Source organism: Schistocerca piceifrons, chromosome 1 (assembly GCF_021461385.2).
Source record: "Schistocerca piceifrons isolate TAMUIC-IGC-003096 chromosome 1, iqSchPice1.1, whole genome shotgun sequence".
Taxonomy (NCBI): domain Eukaryota; kingdom Metazoa; phylum Arthropoda; class Insecta; order Orthoptera; family Acrididae; genus Schistocerca; species Schistocerca piceifrons.
Window position 1 is genome coordinate 1210505851 of NC_060138.1, and position 22940 is coordinate 1210528790.

At 38.2% G+C, this 22940-nt stretch overlaps 1 protein-coding gene across 1 annotated transcript in view; it reads right to left on the reverse strand.

Annotated features, from left to right (window-relative positions):
- Positions 1-22940, reverse strand: part of LOC124779449 (kelch-like protein 10) — a 139341-nt gene that overhangs the window by 14670 nt on the left and 101731 nt on the right. The window contains exon 6 of the mRNA XM_047253712.1: positions 12181-12303. Coding sequence (XP_047109668.1) covers positions 12181-12303 — 123 coding nt within the window. The remainder of the gene's footprint in view (positions 1-12180; positions 12304-22940) is intronic.

Sequence of the window (22940 nt, forward strand, 5' to 3'; positions counted from 1 at the left end):
GGAAATTGTACAATATTGCAACGAATAGCCTTATTTTTCCCGTTTCCTTGTATTTTTACAAACTGTTAAACCTGGTATCAGTGACATCTACGGGAAGTACCTGTGCCTCCAAAGTTATTTTCAGCTGGGGGATGGGGCATTCTGATGATAAAATCGCCAGTGGTTGGTCCTGTTTGAGATCTGCAGGCAGATTGACCGTTTTTGAGAATACATTGTATGGTCACATTTGAATATGAAGTCTCAACAATGTATTATTATGAAAGATTGTTGCTTCCGAACGTCATTCCTAAAGAATCAAATTACTGGCATTGCAGGCACTGCAAAGAACTGCCTCTTTAACTTTTTTATTGCTGAAAGATATAAATACAATACACTATGACTGCTGTATTAATCTGTAAAATAAAATTATCCAATTAACAAATGAAAAGAAACAACTCATGGTAGCATATTTACAAAGAAACAGAATTGGATTCTTGCTTCATCATTTTGTCAGTATCATCGCAATTTACCTATCAGGACATGTTTAAATCTCATCTTCCATGAGAAATCATCCAATGTGTGAACTTTAGGCCTAATTACAATATATCACTTAAACGTGATAATTTATTTTTTTCGAAAACATGCTCATTTCCTGCGCACCGTGATCTAAAACCGAAATGTATGACTACTAACAGGTAAGATACTTTGATGCAGTAGAACCTGAAATATCAGTGTCAAATGGAAATAAACACAAGTGTATCTTTTTTATATGAAGCATGTATATATTTTTAAAATGGTAAATACACCTTCAAATATGTCAAATGGTTCCACTACAAGTCAGCAGTTATTACCACAGCTTAGATTTTGTTCATTGCAATTTTCTAAATAAGTCCCCTTATTTCAATCAACTAACTAGAGATTCACAAACATAAGGGTCTTTGACTTCCACATCTACTAAATTATGGTGTAAAGCTCTGTGTCAGATGTGATGTCTGACACGAAGCTTTATTCCATCACTACAATCTATAAATTTGGAACCACTTATGTGACTGATGGGAATTTTATTAATTAACAGATAAATACTCTGGCTGTGTTTTAATATTTATTTTGCTACTTTGGGTAAGAAATTGAAGAAGCAATGTGGATTATAGTCAATCAAGCCGGCCAAAATTTGACGCCAGTCAGCCTGTGTACTCTTTTGCAATACAGAATTAAAGATCTCAGCAAGATCTAGATTTTAAAAATGTCAAAAAACAGCTTAAATCACTAAAACATAACAAAGCTCCAGGGCCCGACGGGATTCCTGTCACGGGATTTGCTACCGAATTAGCCCCTTTCTTGACCATAATTTACCGCGTGTCTCTCAAACAAGGAGTTATCCCCAGTGAATGGAAAAGGGCACAAGTCACGCCGAGATACAAAAAGGGAAGTAGAACGGACCCACAGACATTTCAGCCAGTGATATGGATCAAATGTGCGGGGCCCCTATCAGGCTGGACTAACAAGACATATAGCAAACACAAAGAAGGCCAGCACGAATGGTAACAGGCTTGTTGGACTGGCGAGAGAGTGTCAGTGACATGCTGAGAAGTCAGAATTAGCAAACACACAAAGAAAGACATATATCATGCCAGAACCATCTTGAAAAATTTCAGACGCAAAATCTTGGCAGAAGTGATGCATATTCTTCTTACCCCCACGTATCTATCTTGTGAAGACAGAATTAGGTAAGTAAGAGACTAAGAGCTCGCACAGAGGCATTTAAACAGTCATTCTCTCCATCTGGGAATGGAATAGGAAGAAACCTTTAACATATGTACCCTAGAGTACCCTCTGCCACACACCACATGGTGACACACAGAGTAAAGATGTAGATGTAGATAGTATTAAGCCTTTGATGCGCATTTAGGCCAAAAGTCTACTAGCAGAGTGAGCAACCAAGCATTCATTTATGCCAACAGCTGCTTGTGCATACTAACTGTGGTATGACATGTAAGTTTGTGAGGCAGGAAGGTTAAACACATATCATTTATGACTTTGGGGCAATGTATTCTTTTCAGGTTACACATCAGGTGAGCATAATGAGATTGAGGACTCAGCACCGCCAATGCCTGCCACTTCGAATGATCCAGGTGATCATATGAGCTGTGCTTCAACTTCATTACTTGCAGATAACACTTTCGTTGCAGGGATACATTACGAAAATGACATCGGTCTACATATTGGGACTAAACCATTTGATAGTGTGCTTGCCACCATACTACAAAACCACTAGGAACCTCCTGATGAATACAGTTACCCACATTCTACTCATAATAAGGGTGGGAAGACTGAAAGAAGGTTTCTGAAGAAAGAGTACTTAGATAAATATAAAGAATGGTTAGTTTTGTCTCCATCCAAAGAAGGTCTATTTTGCAAAGTATGTCCTTTCTTTGCGCCTACTCTTAAGGGTGAGTATCATGTGGCGGATATGAAGCTAAACACATTAGTGATTGTACCTCTGACAAAATTTGCTAAGTTATTAGGGAAAATCACACTAGAGCAGTATATCATCAGCAAGCTTTATTACTTTTTGGGTTCTTACCAAAATACAAATAAATCGGTTGAAAATCAAGTTGTCACCTACCGAGGGGCGGAAGGGGGGGGGGGGGGGGGACTTTTGTCATTTCCTTTGCTAAACGTCATATTTCTTGGAAGGCAGAATGTACCTTTTAGAGGACATCGAGATGATGGCTCTGTTTCTTCTAATGATCCAGAACTATCAAATAAAGGCAACTTAAAAGATTTGAAATTTCGCACTGAAGAATGGGGGAAATTGAATTAGAAGCACAGTATAGCTCTGGTAATAAATGACACACATTTTTAAGTAAAACTGTTTAAAGTGAGTTGATTGAATGCTGTGGTGAAGAAATTATTTCTCAGATAGTAAATATAATCGAAGAAAACAAATTCTATAGTATTGGGTTTGATGAGACAACTGACATTAGCCACAAAACTCAGATGTCAATTTTTTTAAGATATGTTTATAAAGATGTGATCAGAGAAGATTTCATAGGTTTCATCAATCCATGGGGGCCACAGACAAATGTGTGGAAACAAAACTTCAAAGCTGGATCCAAACGTATTAAAAACGAAGATTTCTCTTTAACTTCTGACAATGAAAATGATCAACTTTTGTCTTTTGATGATGGCCAAATTAACAGATCTAATGCTGCTCCATTGAGTCCAGAAAGTTATTTTAGGGTTATTGTCTTCATCCCCATTCTCGACACAATTAGCAACAATCTTGAAAGTAGATTCTCTAAAAATGTTCTAATTCTCTTCAACCTGAACACTCTTCGACCAAAAGTCTGTTCATCGTCAGTGATTAGTGATATCGAAACAGTGGCTAGAAAGTATTATAAACTGTTTGGAAAGGATGAAAGTGACAGCATCTCTAATTTGAGGGCAGAAGTCGAGTTGTGGGAGACAAAATGGAAAAGAGAAGATGCAAAGAAAACACTTCTACCAAGCTCTGCAGTTGAGTGTTTGGAGTTTTGTACTACAGACATTTTCCCCTTGATAACATCTTTAGAATGGCTGAAAGCAAGGGGAAACTACAGCTGTAATTCTTCCCGAGGGCATGCAGCTTTACTGTATGGTTCAATGATGATGGCGACCACTTGGGTAAAATATTCCAGAGGTAAAATAGTCCCCCATTCGGATCTCCAGGCAGGGACTACTCAAGAGGATGTCGTTATCAGGAGAAAGAAAACTGGCATTCTACGGATCGGACCATGGAATGTCAGATCCCTTAATCGGGCAGGTAGGTTAGAAAATTTAAAAAGGGAAATGGATAGGTTAAAGTTAGATAGAGTGGGAATTAGTGAAGTTCGGTGGCAGGAGGAACAAGACTTTTGGTCAGGTGAATAAAAGGGTAATAAATACAAAATCAAATAGGGGTAGGGCAGGAGCCAGTTTAATAATGAATAAAAAAATAGGAGTGCGTGTAAGCTACTATAAAAAGCATAGTGAACACATTATTGTGGCCAAGATAGACACAAAGCCCAGGCCTTCTACAGTAGTACAAGTTTATATGTCTACTAGCTCTGCAGATGACGAAGAAATTGAAGAAATGTATGATGAAATAAAAGAAATTATTGAGATAATGAAGGGAGACGAAAAATTAATAGTCATGGGTGACTGGAATTCGGCAGTAGAAAAAGTGAGAGAAGGAAACATAGTAGGTGAATATGGATTGGGAATAAGAAATGATAGAGGAAGCCGCCTGGTGGAATTTTGCACAGAGCACAACTTAATCATAGCTAACACTTGGTTTAAGAATCATGAAAGAAGGTTGTATACATCGAAGAAGCCTGGAGATACTGACAGTTTTCAGATAGATTATATAATGGTAAGACAGAGATTTAGAAACCAGGTTTTAAATTGTAAGACATTTCCAGGGGCAGATGTGGACTCTGACCACAACCTATTGGTTATGAACTGTAGATTAAAACTGAAGAAACTGCAAAAAGGTGGGAATTTAAGGCGATTGGACCTGGATAAACTGACTAAACTAGAGGTTGTACAGAGTTTCAGGGAAAGCATAAGTGAACAATTGACAGGAATGGGGGAAAGAAATACAGTAGAAGAAGAAGAATGGGTAACTTTGAGGGATAAAGTAGTGAAGGTAGCAGAGGATCAAGTGGGTAAAGGGATGAGGGCTAGTAGAAATTCTTGGGTAACAGAAGAAATATTGAATTTAATTGATGAAAGGAGAAAATATAAAAATGCAGTAAATGAAGCTGGCAGAAAGGAATACAAACGTCTCAAAAATGAGATTGACAGGTAGTGCAAAATGGCTAAGCAGGGATGGCTTGAGGACAAATGTAAGGATGTAGAGGCTTATCTCACTAGGGGTAAGATAGATACTACCTACAGGAAAATTAAAGAGACCTCTGGAGAAAAGAGATCACTTGTACGAAGGCTATCCACAAAGTACATTACGTTTTGGAACTAAAAATAAATAAAGTATTGGAATTTTTTTTTTATTATATACAGATGAAAGCCACATTTAAATACTACTTTTCTACATAGTTGCCATTTAAATTAAGGCACTTATCGTAGCGATGGACGAGCTTGGCAATTCCTTCGTCGTAAAATTCGGCCGCCTGCGCCTTCAACCACGTGGTTACCTCTTCTTGAAGCTGTGCGTCGTCATCAAAACGCTGCATAGCCAACCACTTCTTCGTTGCTGGGAATAAGTGGAAGTCACTCGGTGCCAGGTCGGGACTGTACGGCGGATGAGGGAGCAACTCCCACTTAAAAGATTCGAGAACTTCACGAGTGGCATTTGCCGTGTGGGCCCGGGCGTTGTCGTGAATCAGCAAGATCTTTGAGCCCAACTTTCCCCTGCGCTTGTTTTGTATTGCTCTTCTGAGGTTGTTCAGAGTTTGGCAATACCTTTGAGAGTTTATTGTAGTGCCTCTTTCCAGGAAATCCTCAAAAATCACACCTTTTCTGTCCCAAAAGACAGTCGCCATCACCTTCCTTGCCGACATTGTCTGCATGCATTTCTTGGGTTTTTGGGGGGGAATTTGTGTGCCCCCACTGCATTGACTGCAATTTTGTCTCGCAGTTCACATGCTTAACCCATGTTTCGTCACCAGTAACAATGCGATTGAGTAATGAGTCGCCATCTTTCTCGTAAGCGTCCAAAAATGTTAACGCTGCAGCCATTCGCTGTCAAGATTTTTGGTATCCATCTTGCACAAAACTTGTGGTAACCAAGCTTTTTGATAACGATTTCATGCAACAAACTTTGTGAAATTTGTGGAAAACTCATACAGAATTCCGTTATTGTGAAATTACGGTTTTCACGGACCATGGCATCGACTTTTTCGACAAGTTCGGCAGTCACTATGCTGGCTCTTCCACTTCGCTCTTCATCGTGAGCGTTAGTTCAGCCATTTTTAAATTTTATGACCCATTGATGCACTCCACCTTCAGTGATTATGTTGTCCACATACACTTCACAAAGCTGCCGATAGATTTCTATCGGTGTACAGTTTTTTGCAGTCAGGAACCTTATTACAGCACGCACTTCACACTTCGCGACATTTTCAATTAATGCTGACATTTCAAACTGTCACAGTAACTCTATGGAGTACAGCACGAACCTCTCACTAGCACGGCAGGATGCCGACTGAGTGGCGGAATGCCATGACACCAAGATGGCCGCGTTACCCCGCCCCTAACGGACACAAACGAAAACGTAATGTACTTTGTGGATAGCCCTCGTATGCATATCAAGAGCTCAGATGGAAAACCAGTTCTAAGCAAAGAGGGGAAAGCAGAAAGGTGGAAGGAGTATATAGAGGGTCTATACAAGGGCGATGTACTTGAGGACAATATTATGGAAATGGAAGAGGATGTAGATGAAGATGAAAAGGGAGATATGATACTGTGTGAAGAGTTTGACAGAGCACTGAAAGACCTGAGTCGAAACAAGGCCCTGGGAGTAGACAACATTCCATTAGAACTACTGACAGCCTTGGGAGAGCCAGTCCTGATAAAACTCTACCATCTGGTGAGCAAGATGTATGAGACAGGCGAAATACCCTCAGACTTCAAGAAGAATATAATAATTCCAATCCCAAAGAAAGCAGATGTTGACAGATGTGAAAATTACCGAACTATCAGTTTAATAAGTCATGGCTGCAAAACACTGATGCGAATTCTTTATAGAGGAATGGAAAAACTAGTAGAAACCGACCTTGGGGAAGATCAGTTTGGATTCCGCAGAAATATCGGAACACGTGAGGCAATACTGACCCTATGACTTATCTTACAAGCTAGATTAAGGAAAGGCAAACCTACGTTTCTAGCATTTGTAGACTTAGAGAAAGTTTTTGACAATGTTGACTGGAATACTCTCTTTCAAATTCTGAAGGTGGCAGGGGTGAAATACAGGGAGCAAAAGGCTAGTAACAATTTGTACAGAAACCAGATGGCAGTTATAAGGATCAAGGGACATGAAAGGGAAGCAGTGGTTGGGAAGGGAGTGAGACAGGGTTGTAGCCTCTCCCCAATGTTATTCAATCTGTATATTGAGCAAGCAGTAAAGAAAAACAAAATAAAAATTTAGAGTAGGTATTAAAATCCATAGAGAAGAAATAAAAACTTTGAGGTTCACCGATGACATTGTAATTCTGTCAGAGACAGCAAAGGACTTCGAAGAGCAGTTGAACGGAATGGACAGTGCCTTGAAAGGAGGATATAAGATGAACATCAACAAAAGCAAAATGAGGATAATGGAATGTAGTCGAATTAAGTCGGGTGATGGTGAGGGAATTAGATTAGGAAATGAGACACTTAAAGTAGTAAAGGAGTTTTGCTATTTGGGAATCAAAATAACTGATGATGGTCAAAGTAGAGAGGGTATAAAATGTAGACTAGCAATGGAAAGGAAAGCGTTTCTGAAGAAGAGAAATTTGTTAACATCGAGTATAGATTTAAGTGTCAGGAAGTGTTTTCTGAAAGTATTTGTATGGAGTGTAGCCATGTATGCAAGTGAAACATGGACGATAAATAGTTTGGACAAGAAGAGAATAGAAGCTTTCAAAATGTGGTGCTATAGAAGAATGCTGAAGATTAGATGGGTAGATCACATAACTAATGATGAGGTATTGAATAGGATTGGGGAGAAGAGAAGTCTGTGGCACTACTTGACTAGAAGAAGGGATTGGTTGGTAGGACATGTTCTGAGGCATCAAGGGATCACCAATTTAGTACTGGAGGGCAACGTGGAGGGTAAAAGTCATAGAAGGAGACCAAGAGATGAATACACTAAGCAGATTCAGAAGGATGTAGGCTGCAGTAGGTACTGGTAGATGAAGAAGCTTGCACAGGTTGGAGTAGCATGGAGAGCTGCTTCAAACCAGTCTCAGGACTGAAGACCACAACAACAACAACTTTTGTGCAATCAGTACTTTCTTTCTAAGTGATGAGTTACCCCAGAAAATTATTCTCTAAGACATTATTGAGAGGAATGTGTAAAATATGGGTAGGAAGTTGATATGTTTGTTTCCAAGAAGCAATTATATGAAGTGCAATAATAGCTGAACTGTGAGTTGTTTGAGAAGCTCAGAATATGCTTCTTCAAGCTGAAGTTTTCATCAATATGTACACCCAAAATTTGGACCATTCTACCCTATTTACTGATTCTTATTCATGTGCTAATCAGTGGTATGTATAATCCTATTTGTTGTACAGAACTAAATGTAGAATGTTTTTCCAAAATTTAGGGAGAATCCATTTTCAGAAAACCACTTAATAATTCTTTGGAAAATTCTATTTACCAACTCTTCTGCTGCTTTCTCCCTAATGGGATTTATTGTAACATTAGTATCATCCACAAAAAATATCAGTTTTGCTCGTTGAATGTTAAGTGAAAGCTCATTGATGTACAAATGGAGTAGGAGTGAATAGTGGCCCCAAAACTGGACCTCGTGGAAAACCTTTTCTAATCCCCCCCCAGTGGCCCCAAAACTGGACCTCGTGGAAAACCTTTTCTAATCTCCCCCCCACCCCACCCCTTCCAATCATAAAAATTTTCTGCTTTCTGACATTATCTGAATTATTCATCATCAACTTTTGCATGCTGTTTTTCAATATGATTCAAACCAGCTCCACACATAAAGTCATCAATTCCATAACACTTGAGCTTTTTGAGGAATGTAACACAATCCACACCTTGGAAAGATCACAAAAATATTTCCTGTTCATACATTATTATTTAAGGCTTGTACTGTTTGGTGAGTGAATGTATGAATAGCATTCTCAGTAGAACAACTCTTCTGGAATCCAAACTGTGGTATCCTAAGTAAACTGTTTCCACTTAAGTGTGTAGCTATTCTTGAGTACATTACTGTTTTGAACACTCTGGAAAAAGATGACAGTAAAGAAACTGGCCGAAAATTGTTTAAATCTGTCACCTTTCTTATGAAGTGGTTTAACACTGCATACTTTATCCTGTCTGGAAAAATTTCCTTTGCCAGTGATTCAATGCATTTATCACTGAGGGCATTATTTACTAAGTTCAAACAGCTTTTTAGAATTCTGTTTGAAATTCCATCAGCCCCACATAAGATTCTGTTTTTTAGAATTTTTATAATTGTACTAATTTCCCTGTTTCCAACAGGGTAATAAAGATTTCTTTCCGTATAATAAGCCCTATCTTTTCTTAAACATGTGATGCATCACTAATGCAAAGAATTTTTCCAGAGAAATTGAAATAATAATAATAATAATAATAATAATAATAAAATTTTATTGTCTTTCGGCTGATTACAGGTATGGCAGCGTTCATAGTGTAATTTGACTTGTGTAGTACAATGACGTACCGCAGCAATACATGGCAGCTTGTGCCGCATTCGTGTACTAATGAGCTGCCATTTCGAGTGCCTTTGCTGTTGAAAGTTATTTCAAGAATAATGACTCTGTTATTGCTAACCAGCATCTATTTCAGCAACATTTCTACTTGGGACATCATGGGGAAGTTTCAGATAGATGGACCATTGTGATGTGGGTACGTGCATTTCGAACAACAGGTTCTGTTTGCAAAGGCAAACTGGGAAGAAGTGAAAGAACTGTGCAGACACCAGAAGGCGTGGAAAATGTTCATGCTTCACTATTGCGTAGCTGAAAAAGATCTGCTTGTTGTCATGTGCAAACTGTGCATATGTCCAATTGCTCATTCAGGAGAATATTTCACAAAGATCTCCATTTTCATCCATATAAGCTGCAGATTGTTCAGGAAATTAGGTCTCATGCTTGGGTTTCACGCGAAACATTCTGCTTAACCACTCATGATCTCCTTCGCCAAAATCCACAAATGTTGCACACCATTTGGATGTCAGATGAAGCTCATTTTGAGTTATGTGGTTCAGTGAATAAACAGAATATGCGTTATTGGAGTGATGTAAACAAGCCCTTGCACAGTTCTCGTGTCACAGTGTGGTGTGGAGTTGCTTCCTTTGGGATTATTGGCCCTTACTTCTTTGAGGATGACAGTGGTGTGGCTGTAACTGTCACCAGTGAACGCTACCTTAAGATGCTGCAAGACTTCGTTCTTCCCAAATTAGGTGTGGTTGATGTGGATGTGGAACAATTATGGTTTCAACACGAGGGAGCGACCTCGCATACAGCCAGAATTTGCATGGATTTCTTGCGACAGACATTTCCCGGTAGAGTAATTTCCCATTTTGGTGACATTTCCTGGTCGCCTCGCTCACCTGACATTTCATGTGCAGACTTTTTCCTTTGGGGCTACCTGAAGGAAGAAGTGTTCTGAACATGTTGTGCCACCATTACTGAGTTGAAGGATCGCATCAGAACTGCCTTCGGCAATGTCCCAGGGTTCCAACGCCACCTAGATGAATGTGTTGTTCAGAGGGTGTCATCATTTGACAGGAGTCATATTCAAAAAGTAATCCATGCAATGGACAATGACTTATACATTAGTAAATGGCATGCTTTTAACTATTAATTGACATAAGAGGTAATAAATAAATTACAGTTACTGCCTGATGGTGTGTTTTTACTATGAACGCTGACGCACCCTGTATGACATTTAACCCATCTATAAGAAAGTTGATAGGAGAGATGTCGATAAATACTGAGTTGTTTCACTAATGACAGTATTTTCCAATTTTTTTGAGAAGTAATGCAGAATAGTATTCTAGAATAACATCCCACATGAGCAATAATAATATCCTTAGTAAATTATGCTTTGGATTTCAGAAGAGTTTCTCTACTGAGAATGCCATTTACATGTTCACTCATCAAATTTCACAAGCATTAAACAACAAAATAGCACTGTTTGGTATTTTCTGTGAATTGTCTAAGGAATTTGACTGAGCAAATCACTTTATTCTCCTAAATAAACTGAGGTTTTAAGGAACTGATGGTATATCAACCAATGGATAATATCATATCTAACCACAAGAATGCAGGAAGTTGTAGTTAGCAGTTCAACCAATGTAATCAGGGGAGGATCTTCTGACTGGGAAGAAATCACATATGGGGTTCTCAAAGGCTGAATCTTAGGTCCACTATCATTTCTTATATATGTAAATGACCTTCCCTGTCTATAATGCAACAAGCAGAATTAGTTCTTTCTGCAGAATTAGTTCTTTTTGCAGAGGACACTAGTATTGTAATCAATCCGAGCATACATACAGCAACAGAAAAATGGTAAAAAACGTTCTCAAAAGTCTCATTACTGGTTTTCTGCCAGTGGCATTACTCTCAATTTGAAAAAGACGTGACACATTATGTTCTGTATATCTAGAGGCACTACACCTGTTACAGTGGTAAGAGTTAGGAGATAATAGAGTGGAAACTTCAAAATTTTTAGGTGTCCAAACTGATGTGAATTTAAACTAGAAAAAATACGTTTTGGAACTCCTAGAACAACTGAGTTCAGCCATATTTGCACTTAAGGTCATTGCAAATCTTGGGGAGAACAAATCAGTAAGTTGACATATACCGCAACTTTTCATTCGATAATATGATGAGGAAGAATGTTGTGGTGCAACTCATGTTTAAGAAAGAAAGTCTTCATTGCTCAAAAAATGTACTGCAAGATTAATGTGTGGTGCTCACCCACAGTCATCTTGTAGACATTTGTTGAAGGAGTTTAGGATTTTCACTATGCTTCACAGTATATTTATCTCCTCATGATTTTTGTTGTAAATAATCCACTGTAGTTCAAAAGGAAAAATGAGGTACATAATTACAATATCAGAAGAAAAAGAGGACATTAAGGTTATCTTAAGCACAAAATGGGGTGTACAATGCTGCAACTAAAGTTTTTGATGACTTAACCAGTGATATAAAATGTCTGGCAGACAGCAAAGTAAAATTTGAAAACAAACTAAGAAAGTTTCTTCTTCATAATTCCTTCTGTTCCATAGATAATTTATATTATTGTAATGTGTAAAGTGTGTTGGTTAGGAATTACTAATTCACATCTGTATATATAAAAACAAAGAAAAAAGAACTTATAAACGTTCAGCATGTAGCCATATCAACAAATTAAGTTGTGATGTGAATGTAAAATGACTCATTCCACATCATTACAATTTATTATGGAAATTATCTGTAGAACATGGAAGTAACTAAAAAAACTAAAAACTAAACTGTATTTTGGTATATTACCGTCATAGCCCCCAATTGCATAAATACGGTTATCAAGGACAACAGCACCAAAATTACTTCTTGCATAATGCATTGGACACATTTCACTCCAGCCAAGTGTTTTTTCTGGATCCAGCATTTCAGCTGTAAAAGAAATAAGTGGAATCTAAAATCTGAAATTTTGATTGAAATTTATTAGCTTTTATTTAATTTGCAATGTAAGAGGTACAGATACATCATCTGCTCAAGAGCTGCCTCTGCTATTCCACTTCAAATACACACTCATACACATGCAACAACACAATCAGCCAATCTTGCTCACCCACGAGCCCAACAAAATCATCATGCTTATTTTATAAATACGAGTTTCAAATGGGATTAAAAATTTGCTAGTCATAACATTAAAGATGAAAATATAATAATATTAATAAAATTTTAGTGAAATAGGCTTGATCAGTAGCCTGATATTTCAGGTTTGCTATATTTTAAGACCTTCACTAATAGAGTTAAGAAGAGAGGAAATGGCTCAAAATTAAAGGAGCCTCATTTTGCTTCTTTTGAAAAGAAATTCCCTATAGTAAGGAAAGTCTGGATAGAATGTAAATAGTTTAGAAGTAAAGGAGATCACTCACCAAATAGCAGAAGTGTTAAATTACTGATAGGCACACACAACAGAGAAAGAAAACTTACTAGCAGAGACCGAGGACAGAAGGATTATGGGAATGAAGGGTGTGTCACAAAGATAACTCCCATCTATGTTGTTCAGAAAAGCTGTGCTGGAGGGAAGGATCCAAATGGCACGAGTTTTGAAGCAGCCATTGAATTCAAGTGTGTTGTGCTGAGCAGAATGTCGTGCCAATGAGTTGTCAACTGTGTTCATGGCCACAGTTAGGCAGTGGTCATTCATTATGGTGGACAGCTGGTTGACATAAAAAGCTGTGCAATGATTGCACGGACTTGGTATATGACATAGCTGTTTTCACAGGTGGTGCTGCCTTTGATGGGAATGGATAAGCCTGTAACACAACTGGAGCAGGAAGTGCTGGGTGGAAGAATCAGGCAGGTCTAGCATCTGAATCTTTCACAGGGATACGATTCCCAAGGCAAGGAGACGAGACTGTGAATGGCATGGGGATAGACCAGGATGCTGTGTGGGTGAGGTATGTGTTTGTACTCTAACCTGTCAAAGGATTTATACTGAAAGCTAGCAAATTTTCTTTCTTTTTTTCAGTCTGTCTGCTGATGACTCTGTGCTTCTGCTATTTGATGATTGGTCTCCCTTACTCATGAATTATTTACATTTTGCCAGAACTTTCTCACTATGTATAGAGAAGTAACAGCTGGTAGGAATATGTAATGGGATGATTACATAGGAGACAGTTCCTATGCCTGGAGACAGTCTTGATGACTCTGTAATGTTTTTAAATATTCATATACTCGCAAGAAACAGCCTGTTAGAAGTAAAAAGTCCATTCATTCACACTTCATGTTCTCTAGAACCCATTATGAAGCAAAGGCTTCACGGTCACCTGTGTGCGAAGTAAACATACTCCACAGAGGTGGTTTTCTTTTTGACGACATTATCGGCACCTATGTGCGAAAGGGAACACTTATTTGGCAGCCATTACGGAAGATGACGCTAGTGGCACCTATGGGCAGACGTTAAAATCACCATCACCGTATACGACGTAAGCGGCGCCTAGGAACGACGCTGTAACAATTACCATGCATTGCAGAGAAAGTGCAGTGTTGTTTTATTTATTTATTTATTTATCTCTTGTTCCGGTGATCCATGTTGTGACAGTATCACAGGATATGGAACGTGTCAATTTTACAAGCTTTTGGCCAGAATTTATGGTAATACATAAAACAAACCAAAAACAGTAAACAGTAACTTAGGTCCCACTACAAAAAAAATACATTTTAGATATAGATAGAGATTACAAAACAAAAAACAGTAAACAGTAACTTAGGTCCCACTACAAAAATACATTTTAGAGAGAGATAAAGATTACAAAATAATAAGTGTTACAGAGAAATAAATATTGCAAAATATATGTTTACAATAAAAATATTCGGTATTACAAATACAAATTTGGGCATACATTTGCAATTTACAATACAAGAGATGTTAAACACTGTAGTTCAGGAACTCTTCTAATGTATAAAATGATCCTTGCAATAGGAACTGCCTTAAGGTTCTTTTAAACAGGAGATCATCATCTACCAAACACTTAATTCTTGAAGGGAGGGCATTAAAAATCTTACAGCCACTGAAATGGACTCCTTTCTGCAGCATACTTAGATTTGGCTGTTCATTGTGGATATCATGTTTCCTTCTAGTATTGTGACTGTGATATGCACTATTCAGCTTAAAGATGGAATTTTCTTTCCTTATAAAGCACATCAATGAGAATATATATTGCGCAGTGGATGTAAGTATTTCAAGCTTCTTAAAAAGATTCTTGCATGTGGATCTAGGATGGACTCCACACATGATCCTTATGGCTCTCTTTTGTACACACAGTACGTTTTTAGCCAGTGGCTGATTTTCCCAAAATATAATTCCAAATGCCATAATTGCACGAAAGTAGCCATAATACGCTGACTTCATGGTTTCCATATTTCTATAAGAAAAACAATGCGCAATGCGTATGTTGCTGAACTTAGTCTTTTGCACAGATTCACGCTGTGGTTGGACCAATTCAGTTTGCTATCAATATGCAAGCCTAGGTATTTTGAGGAATCTACCCTGGTTATTGTCTGCTCACCTACCTTTACAAATATTTCCTCATCTTTGGATGTTTTGTGGAACTGAATGTAGTTTGTTTTACAGTAATTTAAAATAAGACCATTAATGTTGAACCAGTTCACCGTTTCATTTAAAACCTTATTTGCCATTACCTCAAGCTTATCTACTGAATTATCAATAAGTAGTGTAGTGTCATCCGCGAAAATGATGAATCTACAATATTCCGTAGAGAGAGGAAGATCACTTATAAATATAATAAAAAGTAGGGGGCCCAGAACTGAGCCCTGCGGCACTCCACATGTAATGGTACCCCATTCTGAAGATATTGGGACACCATCTTGACCATCTACTACAAATTTTTGTTTCCTGTTTGACAGATATGAGTCGAGCCATTTCCCTGCTGCACCACTTATACCGAGATGTGCAGCTTTTTGAAAAAGAATTTGGTGATTTACACAGTCAAATGCTTTTGTTAGGTCACAAAATATGCCAATCACTTTCAGTTTTTTGTTGATAGATTCCAAGAGATTGCCAGTAAATGCAAATATTGTATCTTCTGTTGACAAACCTTTCTGAAATCCAAACTGACTTTTGCTGAAGCTACTGTGTTCACTGAGATGCTTAACTATCCTGGCATGCATTAGTTTCTCTAAAACCTTTGAAAAGCTTGTCAGTAGTGATATTGGCCTATAGTTAGCAGTATCCGTCTTATCCCCCTTCTTATACAGTGGTTTTACAACTGCATACTTAAGCCTCTCAGGAACTATTCCTTGCTTAAGTGACACATCAAAAATGTGGCAAAGGACTTTACTTACAGGGCTGGAGCAATATTTTAATAATTTGTTAGAAATGTTGTCAATTCCAGCAGAGTTTTTACTTTTCAGAGATTTAATAACTCTTTCAATTTCTTGAACAGTGACTGTTTTTACCTTCATGTGTTGCACTGAACCAGGTACTCTAGCTTTCAAAAGATTGATGGCTTGCTTCATGGACCCTTGTAAACCTATTTTTTCTGTTACTGTTAAAAAATTGTAGTTGAATGTGTCTGCAACTGTTTTTGGATCGCTAACAAGATTACCCTCACTTTTGATTTGGATATTTTCACTACAAACTGCATTTTCCCCGTTTCCTTCTTTACAAATTTCCAGATAGTTTTTACTTTATTGCTCGAGTTGTCAATTTCTGCCTTCAAGCACATGTTCTTTGCTGCCTGAATTGTCTTATTCAGAACTTTATTGTAGATTTTATAGTGTGTAATCCTACTGTTATCATTTGAACTCCTGGCTGCAGCATATAGTTCTCTTCTTGTTTTACAATCCAAGGCTTGTTTCCAGATTTGAACAGGTTTTCTCTCACTGATTTTTTAGGAAATGCTTCTTCAAAAAGACTTGTAACTTCATTGATAAATAAATAAAAAATAAATACATTAAGTGGTAAAGGGAGCAATTGCAGCTATTTTCTGAAAAGTATCCAAACAACCAGTTACAATTTGTTCTAATCTACTCACATCAGTAGAAATGGAAATTACTTCTAGATTGTCTTGTTACTATGTTTCTCACAAGGGAATGATCTAGTCTTACATATAGAAATTTTTTATACTGGAAGAATACAGCAAAAGAAAGACCCTGTCAAAATTTTAGCTGTTAAGATGCATGAAAGTATTTTAAAAAAATGTTGAAAATTAGGAAATTCGTAGCTCACCAGGTGGCTGGAGAATTGCACACCCCTACCAGAACTGTAGCATCCACTGTCCATGCACAAGATGGGGGCACATATCCTTGGTTGATGACCAATCAGTAAACAGATGACATGAGTTGGTACAATCATAATTTGTAAAGTGAATTTCAGTTTTCATTGATAGTTTCTCTAAAACAATTGCCTGCAGTTACTGTTCACTCAAATTTGCAACTCATTCAATATCCATAATAATTCCCAGTAGCCTTTTTGGTAGCATAAGTGTTAACAAGTAAGTACTAAAATCCCTGGAGAAGAAATAAAACGTTAAAGTTCGCCGATGACATTGTAATTCTGTCAGAGACAGCAAAGGACTTGGAAGAGCAGTTGAACGGAATGGACAGTGTCTTGAAAGGAGAATATAAGATGAACATCAACAGCTGCAAGCTATGGCATAAGTTTTTGGGGAAAAACCAGGTCAAGACTAAATGACATTTTTATTATGCAAAAAAGAGCTATTCGTATCATGACACACAGCCCACCACAAACTCACTGCAGACCCTTATTCAGACAACTAAAGATACTTACAATACCATCAATATATATTTTTAAATGCCTGGAAATGATAAGTAAAAATAACTGCGATCTCCAAACCAACTCAAGCTACCATGATCACAATACAAGGCATTGTAAAGACTTCCACATTCCCTATGTAGCAAAAACTAGAAGTCAGAAACATGTTAGCCACTTAGGAATAAAGCTTTTAAATGCACTTCCATCTCAAATTAAAGAATTGAAAGGCAAAAATAATTTCAAGCATGAAGTAAAAAAATACTTGATGGAAAAATGCTACTACAGTGTAAATGAATACCTGTCTCAGACTGTGGATTGAAACCTGTACTTATTTTTTAAAAATTCAAACTAATTTAATTATGTTTTCAACTTTGTAGGCTTTTGAAATGTGGTGCTACAGAAGAATGCTGAAGATAAGGTGGGTAGATCACGTAACTAATGAGGAGGTATTGAATAGGATTGGGGAGAAGAGAAGTTTGTGGCACAACTTGACTAGAAGAAGGGATCGGTTGGTAGGACATGTTTTGAGGCATCAAGGGATCACAAATTTAGCATTGGAGGGCAGCGTGGAGGGTAAAAATCGTAGAGGGAGACCAAGAGATGAATACACTAAGCAGATTCAGAAGGATGTAGGTTGCAGTAGGTACTGGGAGATGAAGAAGCTCGCACAGGATAGGGTAGCATGGAGAGCTGCATCAAACCAGTCTCAGGACTGAAGACCACAACAACAACAACAATTATGATACTTAGGAAAAATCTGTTAAATATCCATAATACGTTTTGTGTATATCCATAATATGTTTTGCGTATAAGGCATAGTTCATGATCTAAAATTGTTTATCATGAGCACGTACTTTTGTTTTTTGGGTAATAAGTTCTTGTACACTACTTCTGTATTATGTGTATGTAATTTGTTTGCTGTTTGTATGTTGTTTTTGTTGTTGTTGTTGTTGTTGTGGTCTTCAGTCCTGAGACTGGTTTGATGCAGCTCTCCATGCTACTCATCCTGTGCAAGCTTTTTCATCTCCCAGTACCTACTGCAACCTACATCCTTCTGAATCTGCTTAGTGTATTCATCTCTTGGTCTCCCTCTACGATTTTTACCCTCCACGCTGCCCTCCAATACTAAATTGGTGATCCCTTGATGCCTCAGAACATGTCCTACCAACCGATCCCTTCTTCTCGTCATGTTGTGCCACAAACTTCTCTTCTCCCCAATCCTATTCAATACTTCCTCATTAGTTATGTGATCTACCCATCTAATCTTCAGCATTCTTCTGTAGCACCACATTTCGAAAGCTTCTATTCTCTTCTTGTCCAAACTATTTATCATCCATGTTTCACTTCCATACATGGCTACACTCCATACGAATATTTTCAGAAATAACTTCCTGACACTTAAATCAATACTGGATGTTAACAAATTTCTCTTCTTCAGAAACGCTTTCCTTGCCATTGCCAGCCTACATTTTATATCCTCTCTACTTCGACCATCATCAGTTATTTTGCTCCCCAAATAGCAAAACTCCTTTACTACTTTAAGTGCTTCATTTCCTAATCTAATTCCCTCAGCATCACCCGACTTAATTAGACTACATTCCATTATCCTTGTTTTGCTTTTGTTGATGTTCATCTTATATCCTCTCTTCAAGACACTGTCCATTCCATTCAACTGCTCTTCCAAGTCCTATGCTGTCTCTGACAGAATTACAATGTCATCAGCGAACCTCAAAGTTTTTATTTCTTCTTCATGAATTTTAATACCTACTCTGAATTTTTCTTTTGTTTCCTTTACTGCTTGCTCAATATACAGATTGAACAACATCGGGGAGAGGCTACAACCCTGTCTTACTCCCTTCCCAACCACTGCTTCCCTTTCGTGTCCCTCGACTCTTATAACTGCCATCTGGTTTCTGTACAAATTGTAAATAGCCTTTTGCTCCCTGTATTTTACCCCTGCCACCTTTAGAATTTGAAAGAGAGTATTCCAGTCAACATTGTCAAAAGCATTCTCTAAGTCTACAAATGCTAGAAACGTAGGTTTGCCTTTCCTTAATCTTTCTTCTAAGATAAGTCGTAAGGTCAGTATTGCCTCACGTGTTCCAGTGTTTCTACGGAATCCAAACTGATCTTCCCCGAGGTTGGCTTCTACTAGTTTTTCCATTTGTCTGTAAAGAATTCGTGTTAGTATTTTGCAGCTATGACTTATTAAACTGATAGTTCGGTAATTTTCACATCTGTCAACACCTGCTTTCTTTGGGATTGGAATTATTATATTCTTCTTGAAGTCTGAGGGTATTTCGCCTGTTTCATACATCTTGATCATCAGATGGTAGAGTTTTGTCAGGACTGGCTCTCCCAAGGCCGTCAGTAGTTCCAATGGAATGTTGTCTACTCCGGGGGCCTTGTTTGGACTCAGGTCTTTCAGTGCTCTGTCAAACTCTTCACGCAGTATCATATCTCCCATTTCATCTTCATCTACATCCTCTTCCATTTCCATAATATTGTCCTCAAGTACATCGCCCTTGTATAGACCCTCTATACACTCCTTCCACCTTTCTGCTTTCCCTTCTTTGCTTAGAACTGTGTTTCCATCTGAGCTCTTGATATTCATACAAGTCGTTCTCTTATCTCCAAAGGTCTCTTTAATTTTCCTGTAGGCAGTATCTGTCTTACCCCTAGTGAGATAGGCCTCTACATCCTTACATTTGTCCTCTAGCCATCCCTGCTTAGCCATTTTGTACTTCCTGTCGATCTCATTTTTGAGACGTTTGTATTCCTTTTTGCCTGCTTCATTTGCTGCATTTTTATATTTTCTCCTTTCATCAATTAAATTCAATATTTCTTCTGTTACCCAAGGATTTCTACTAGCCCTCATCTTTTTACCTACTTGATCCTCTGCTACCTTCACTACTTTATCCCTCAAAGCTACCCATTCTTCTTCTTCTACTGTATTTCTTTCCCCCATTCCTGTCAATTGTTCACTTATGCTTTCCCTGAAACTCTGTACAACCTCTGATTCTTTCAGTTTATCCAGGTCCCATCTCCTTAAATTCCCACCTTTTTGCAGTTTCTTCAGTTTTAATCTACAGGTCATAACCAATAGATTGTGGTCAGAGTCCACATCTGCCCCTGGAAATGTCCTACAATTTAAAACCTGGTTCCTAAATCTCTGTCTTACCATTATATAATCTATCTGAAAACTGTCAGTATCTCCAGGCTTCTTCCATGTATACAACCTTCTTTCATGATTCTTAAACCAAGTGTTAGCTATGATTAAGTTGTGCTCTGTGCAAAATTCCACCAGGCGGCTTCCTCTATCATTTCTTATTCCCAATCCATATTCACCTACTATGTTTCCTTCTCTCACTTTTTCTACTGCCGAATGCCAGTCACCCATGACTATTAATTTTTTTGTCTCCCTTCACTATCTCAATAATTTCTTTTATTTCATCATACATTTCTTCAATTTCTTCGTCATCTGCAGAGCCAGTTGGCATATAAACTTGTACTACTGTAGTAGGTGTGGGTGTCGTATCTATCTTGGCCACAATAATGCGTTCACTATGCTGTTTGTAGTAGCTTAACCGCATTCCTATTTTCCTATTCATTATTAAACCTACTCCTGCATGACCCCTATTTGATTTTGTGTTTATAACCCTGTAGTCACCTGACCAGAAGTCTTGTTCCTCCTGCCACCGAACTTCACTAATTCCCACTATATCTAACTTCAACCTATCCATTTCCCTTTTTAAATTTTCTAACCTACCTGCCCGATTAAGGGATCTGACATTCCACGCTCCGATCCGTAGAACGCCAGTTTTCTTTCTCCTGATAACGACATCCTCTTGAGTAGTCCCCGCCCGGAGATCCGAATGGGGGACTATTTTACCTCCGGAATATTTTACCCAAGAGGACGCCATCATCATTTAATCATACAGTAAAGCTGCATGCCCTCGGGAAAAATTACGGCTGTAGTTTCCCCTTGCTTTCAGCCGTTCGCAGTACCAGCACAGCAAGGCCGTTTTGGTTATTGTTACAAGGCCAGATCAGTCAATCATCCAGACTGTTGCCCTTGCAACTACTGAAAAGGCTGCTGCCCCTCTTGAGGAACCACACGTTTGTCTGGCCTCTCAACAGATACCCCTCCGTTGTGGTTGCACCTACGGTACGGCTATCTGTATCGCTGAGGCACGCAAGCCTCCCCACCAATGGCAAGGTCCATTGTTCATGGGGGGGGGGGGGGGCTGTTTGTATATGTTTGTCAATTTATTATGTGTATGTGTTGTTATGTGTTACGTGTAATCAAATGACAAATCCTATATCACATGTGTGATCTATTGGATGCTTAATAAATAAATAAATAAAGAAAAAAGCAAAACGAGGATAATGGAATATAGTCAGGTGATGCGAGGGAATTAGATTAGGAAATGAGATGCTTAAAGTAGTAAAGGAGTTTTGCTATTCGGGGAGCAAAATAACTGATGATGGTCGAAGTAGAGAGGATATAAAATGTAGACTGGCAATGGCAAGGAAAGCGTTTCTGAAGAAGAGAAATTTGTTAACATCGAGTATAGATTTAAGTGTCAGGAAGTCGTTTCTGAAAGTATTTGTATGGAGTGTAGCCATGTATGGAAGTGAAACATGGATGATAAATAGTTTGGACAAGAAGAGAATAGAAGCTTTTGAAATGTGGTGCTACAAAAGAATGCTGAAGATTAGATGGGTAGATCACATAACTAATGAGGAGGTACAGAATAGGATTGGGGAGAAGAGGAGTTTGTGGCACAACTTGACTAGAAGAAGGGATTGGTTGGTAGGGCATGTTCTGAGGCATCAAGGGATCACCAATTTAGTATTGGAGGGCAGCGTGGAGGGTAAATATCGTAGAGGAGACCAAGAGATGAATACACTAAGCAGATTCAGAGGGATGTAGGCTGCAGTAGGTACTGGGAGATGAAGAAGCTTGCACAGGATAGAGTAGCATGGACGGCTGCATCAAACCAGTCTCAGGACTGAAGACCACAACAACAACAACAACAACAACAAGTGTTAAAAGTGGGGATGAAACTGAATTAATATTCACTGTGTTTAATGCATAATGCTCAGCAGTGTGCAAAAGCAATTTTGCTTTGTAAAATCAGACCATGTACTGTAAATGGAAGAAAGACTGGCAAAAGTAATAAAAGTGCCAAAATGAAACTTACAAAACTGTAAAAGAAAAGCTATCCAAAAGATTTACTCTACAGGATGGCCACAAAGTCCAATTACTCCCATTAATGACCAACATAAACCCGAATAAATAACAAGCACAATAGCTGTTTGGACGAGTTTTCTTGAGATATGAACCATACAAAGCTGCTCACGAGAGGAAATGCACCATTGCTGATGGAGATCTATATGACTGGGCCCTCTGGATTGCAACTGAGATGAATAATGAAGATTTCAAGTCTTCTACAATCTTGTTAAGTAGATTCAAGAAATCATTCAGTATAGGAAGTCGCAAAACAATTAAGTTTACTTCAAGTAAAAGTATAGAGCAGACACCATCAAAGCATAGCTGACATGAAGATGAGGCTTGCTGTTAACCCACATCTGCTGCATCTAATGGAGATCAGTCAGGTTTCATGAAAAACCTGTGAGCAGACTGCACTTTATCATTTTGAGGCAAGAGACTGTTATGGAGTAGATTAATGCATGACACATTCATACACAATAATGACAATGGTAAGTATGAGCGAATTAGTGTTTCTACAGCTTTATATCTGTCTTCCTGGACCTA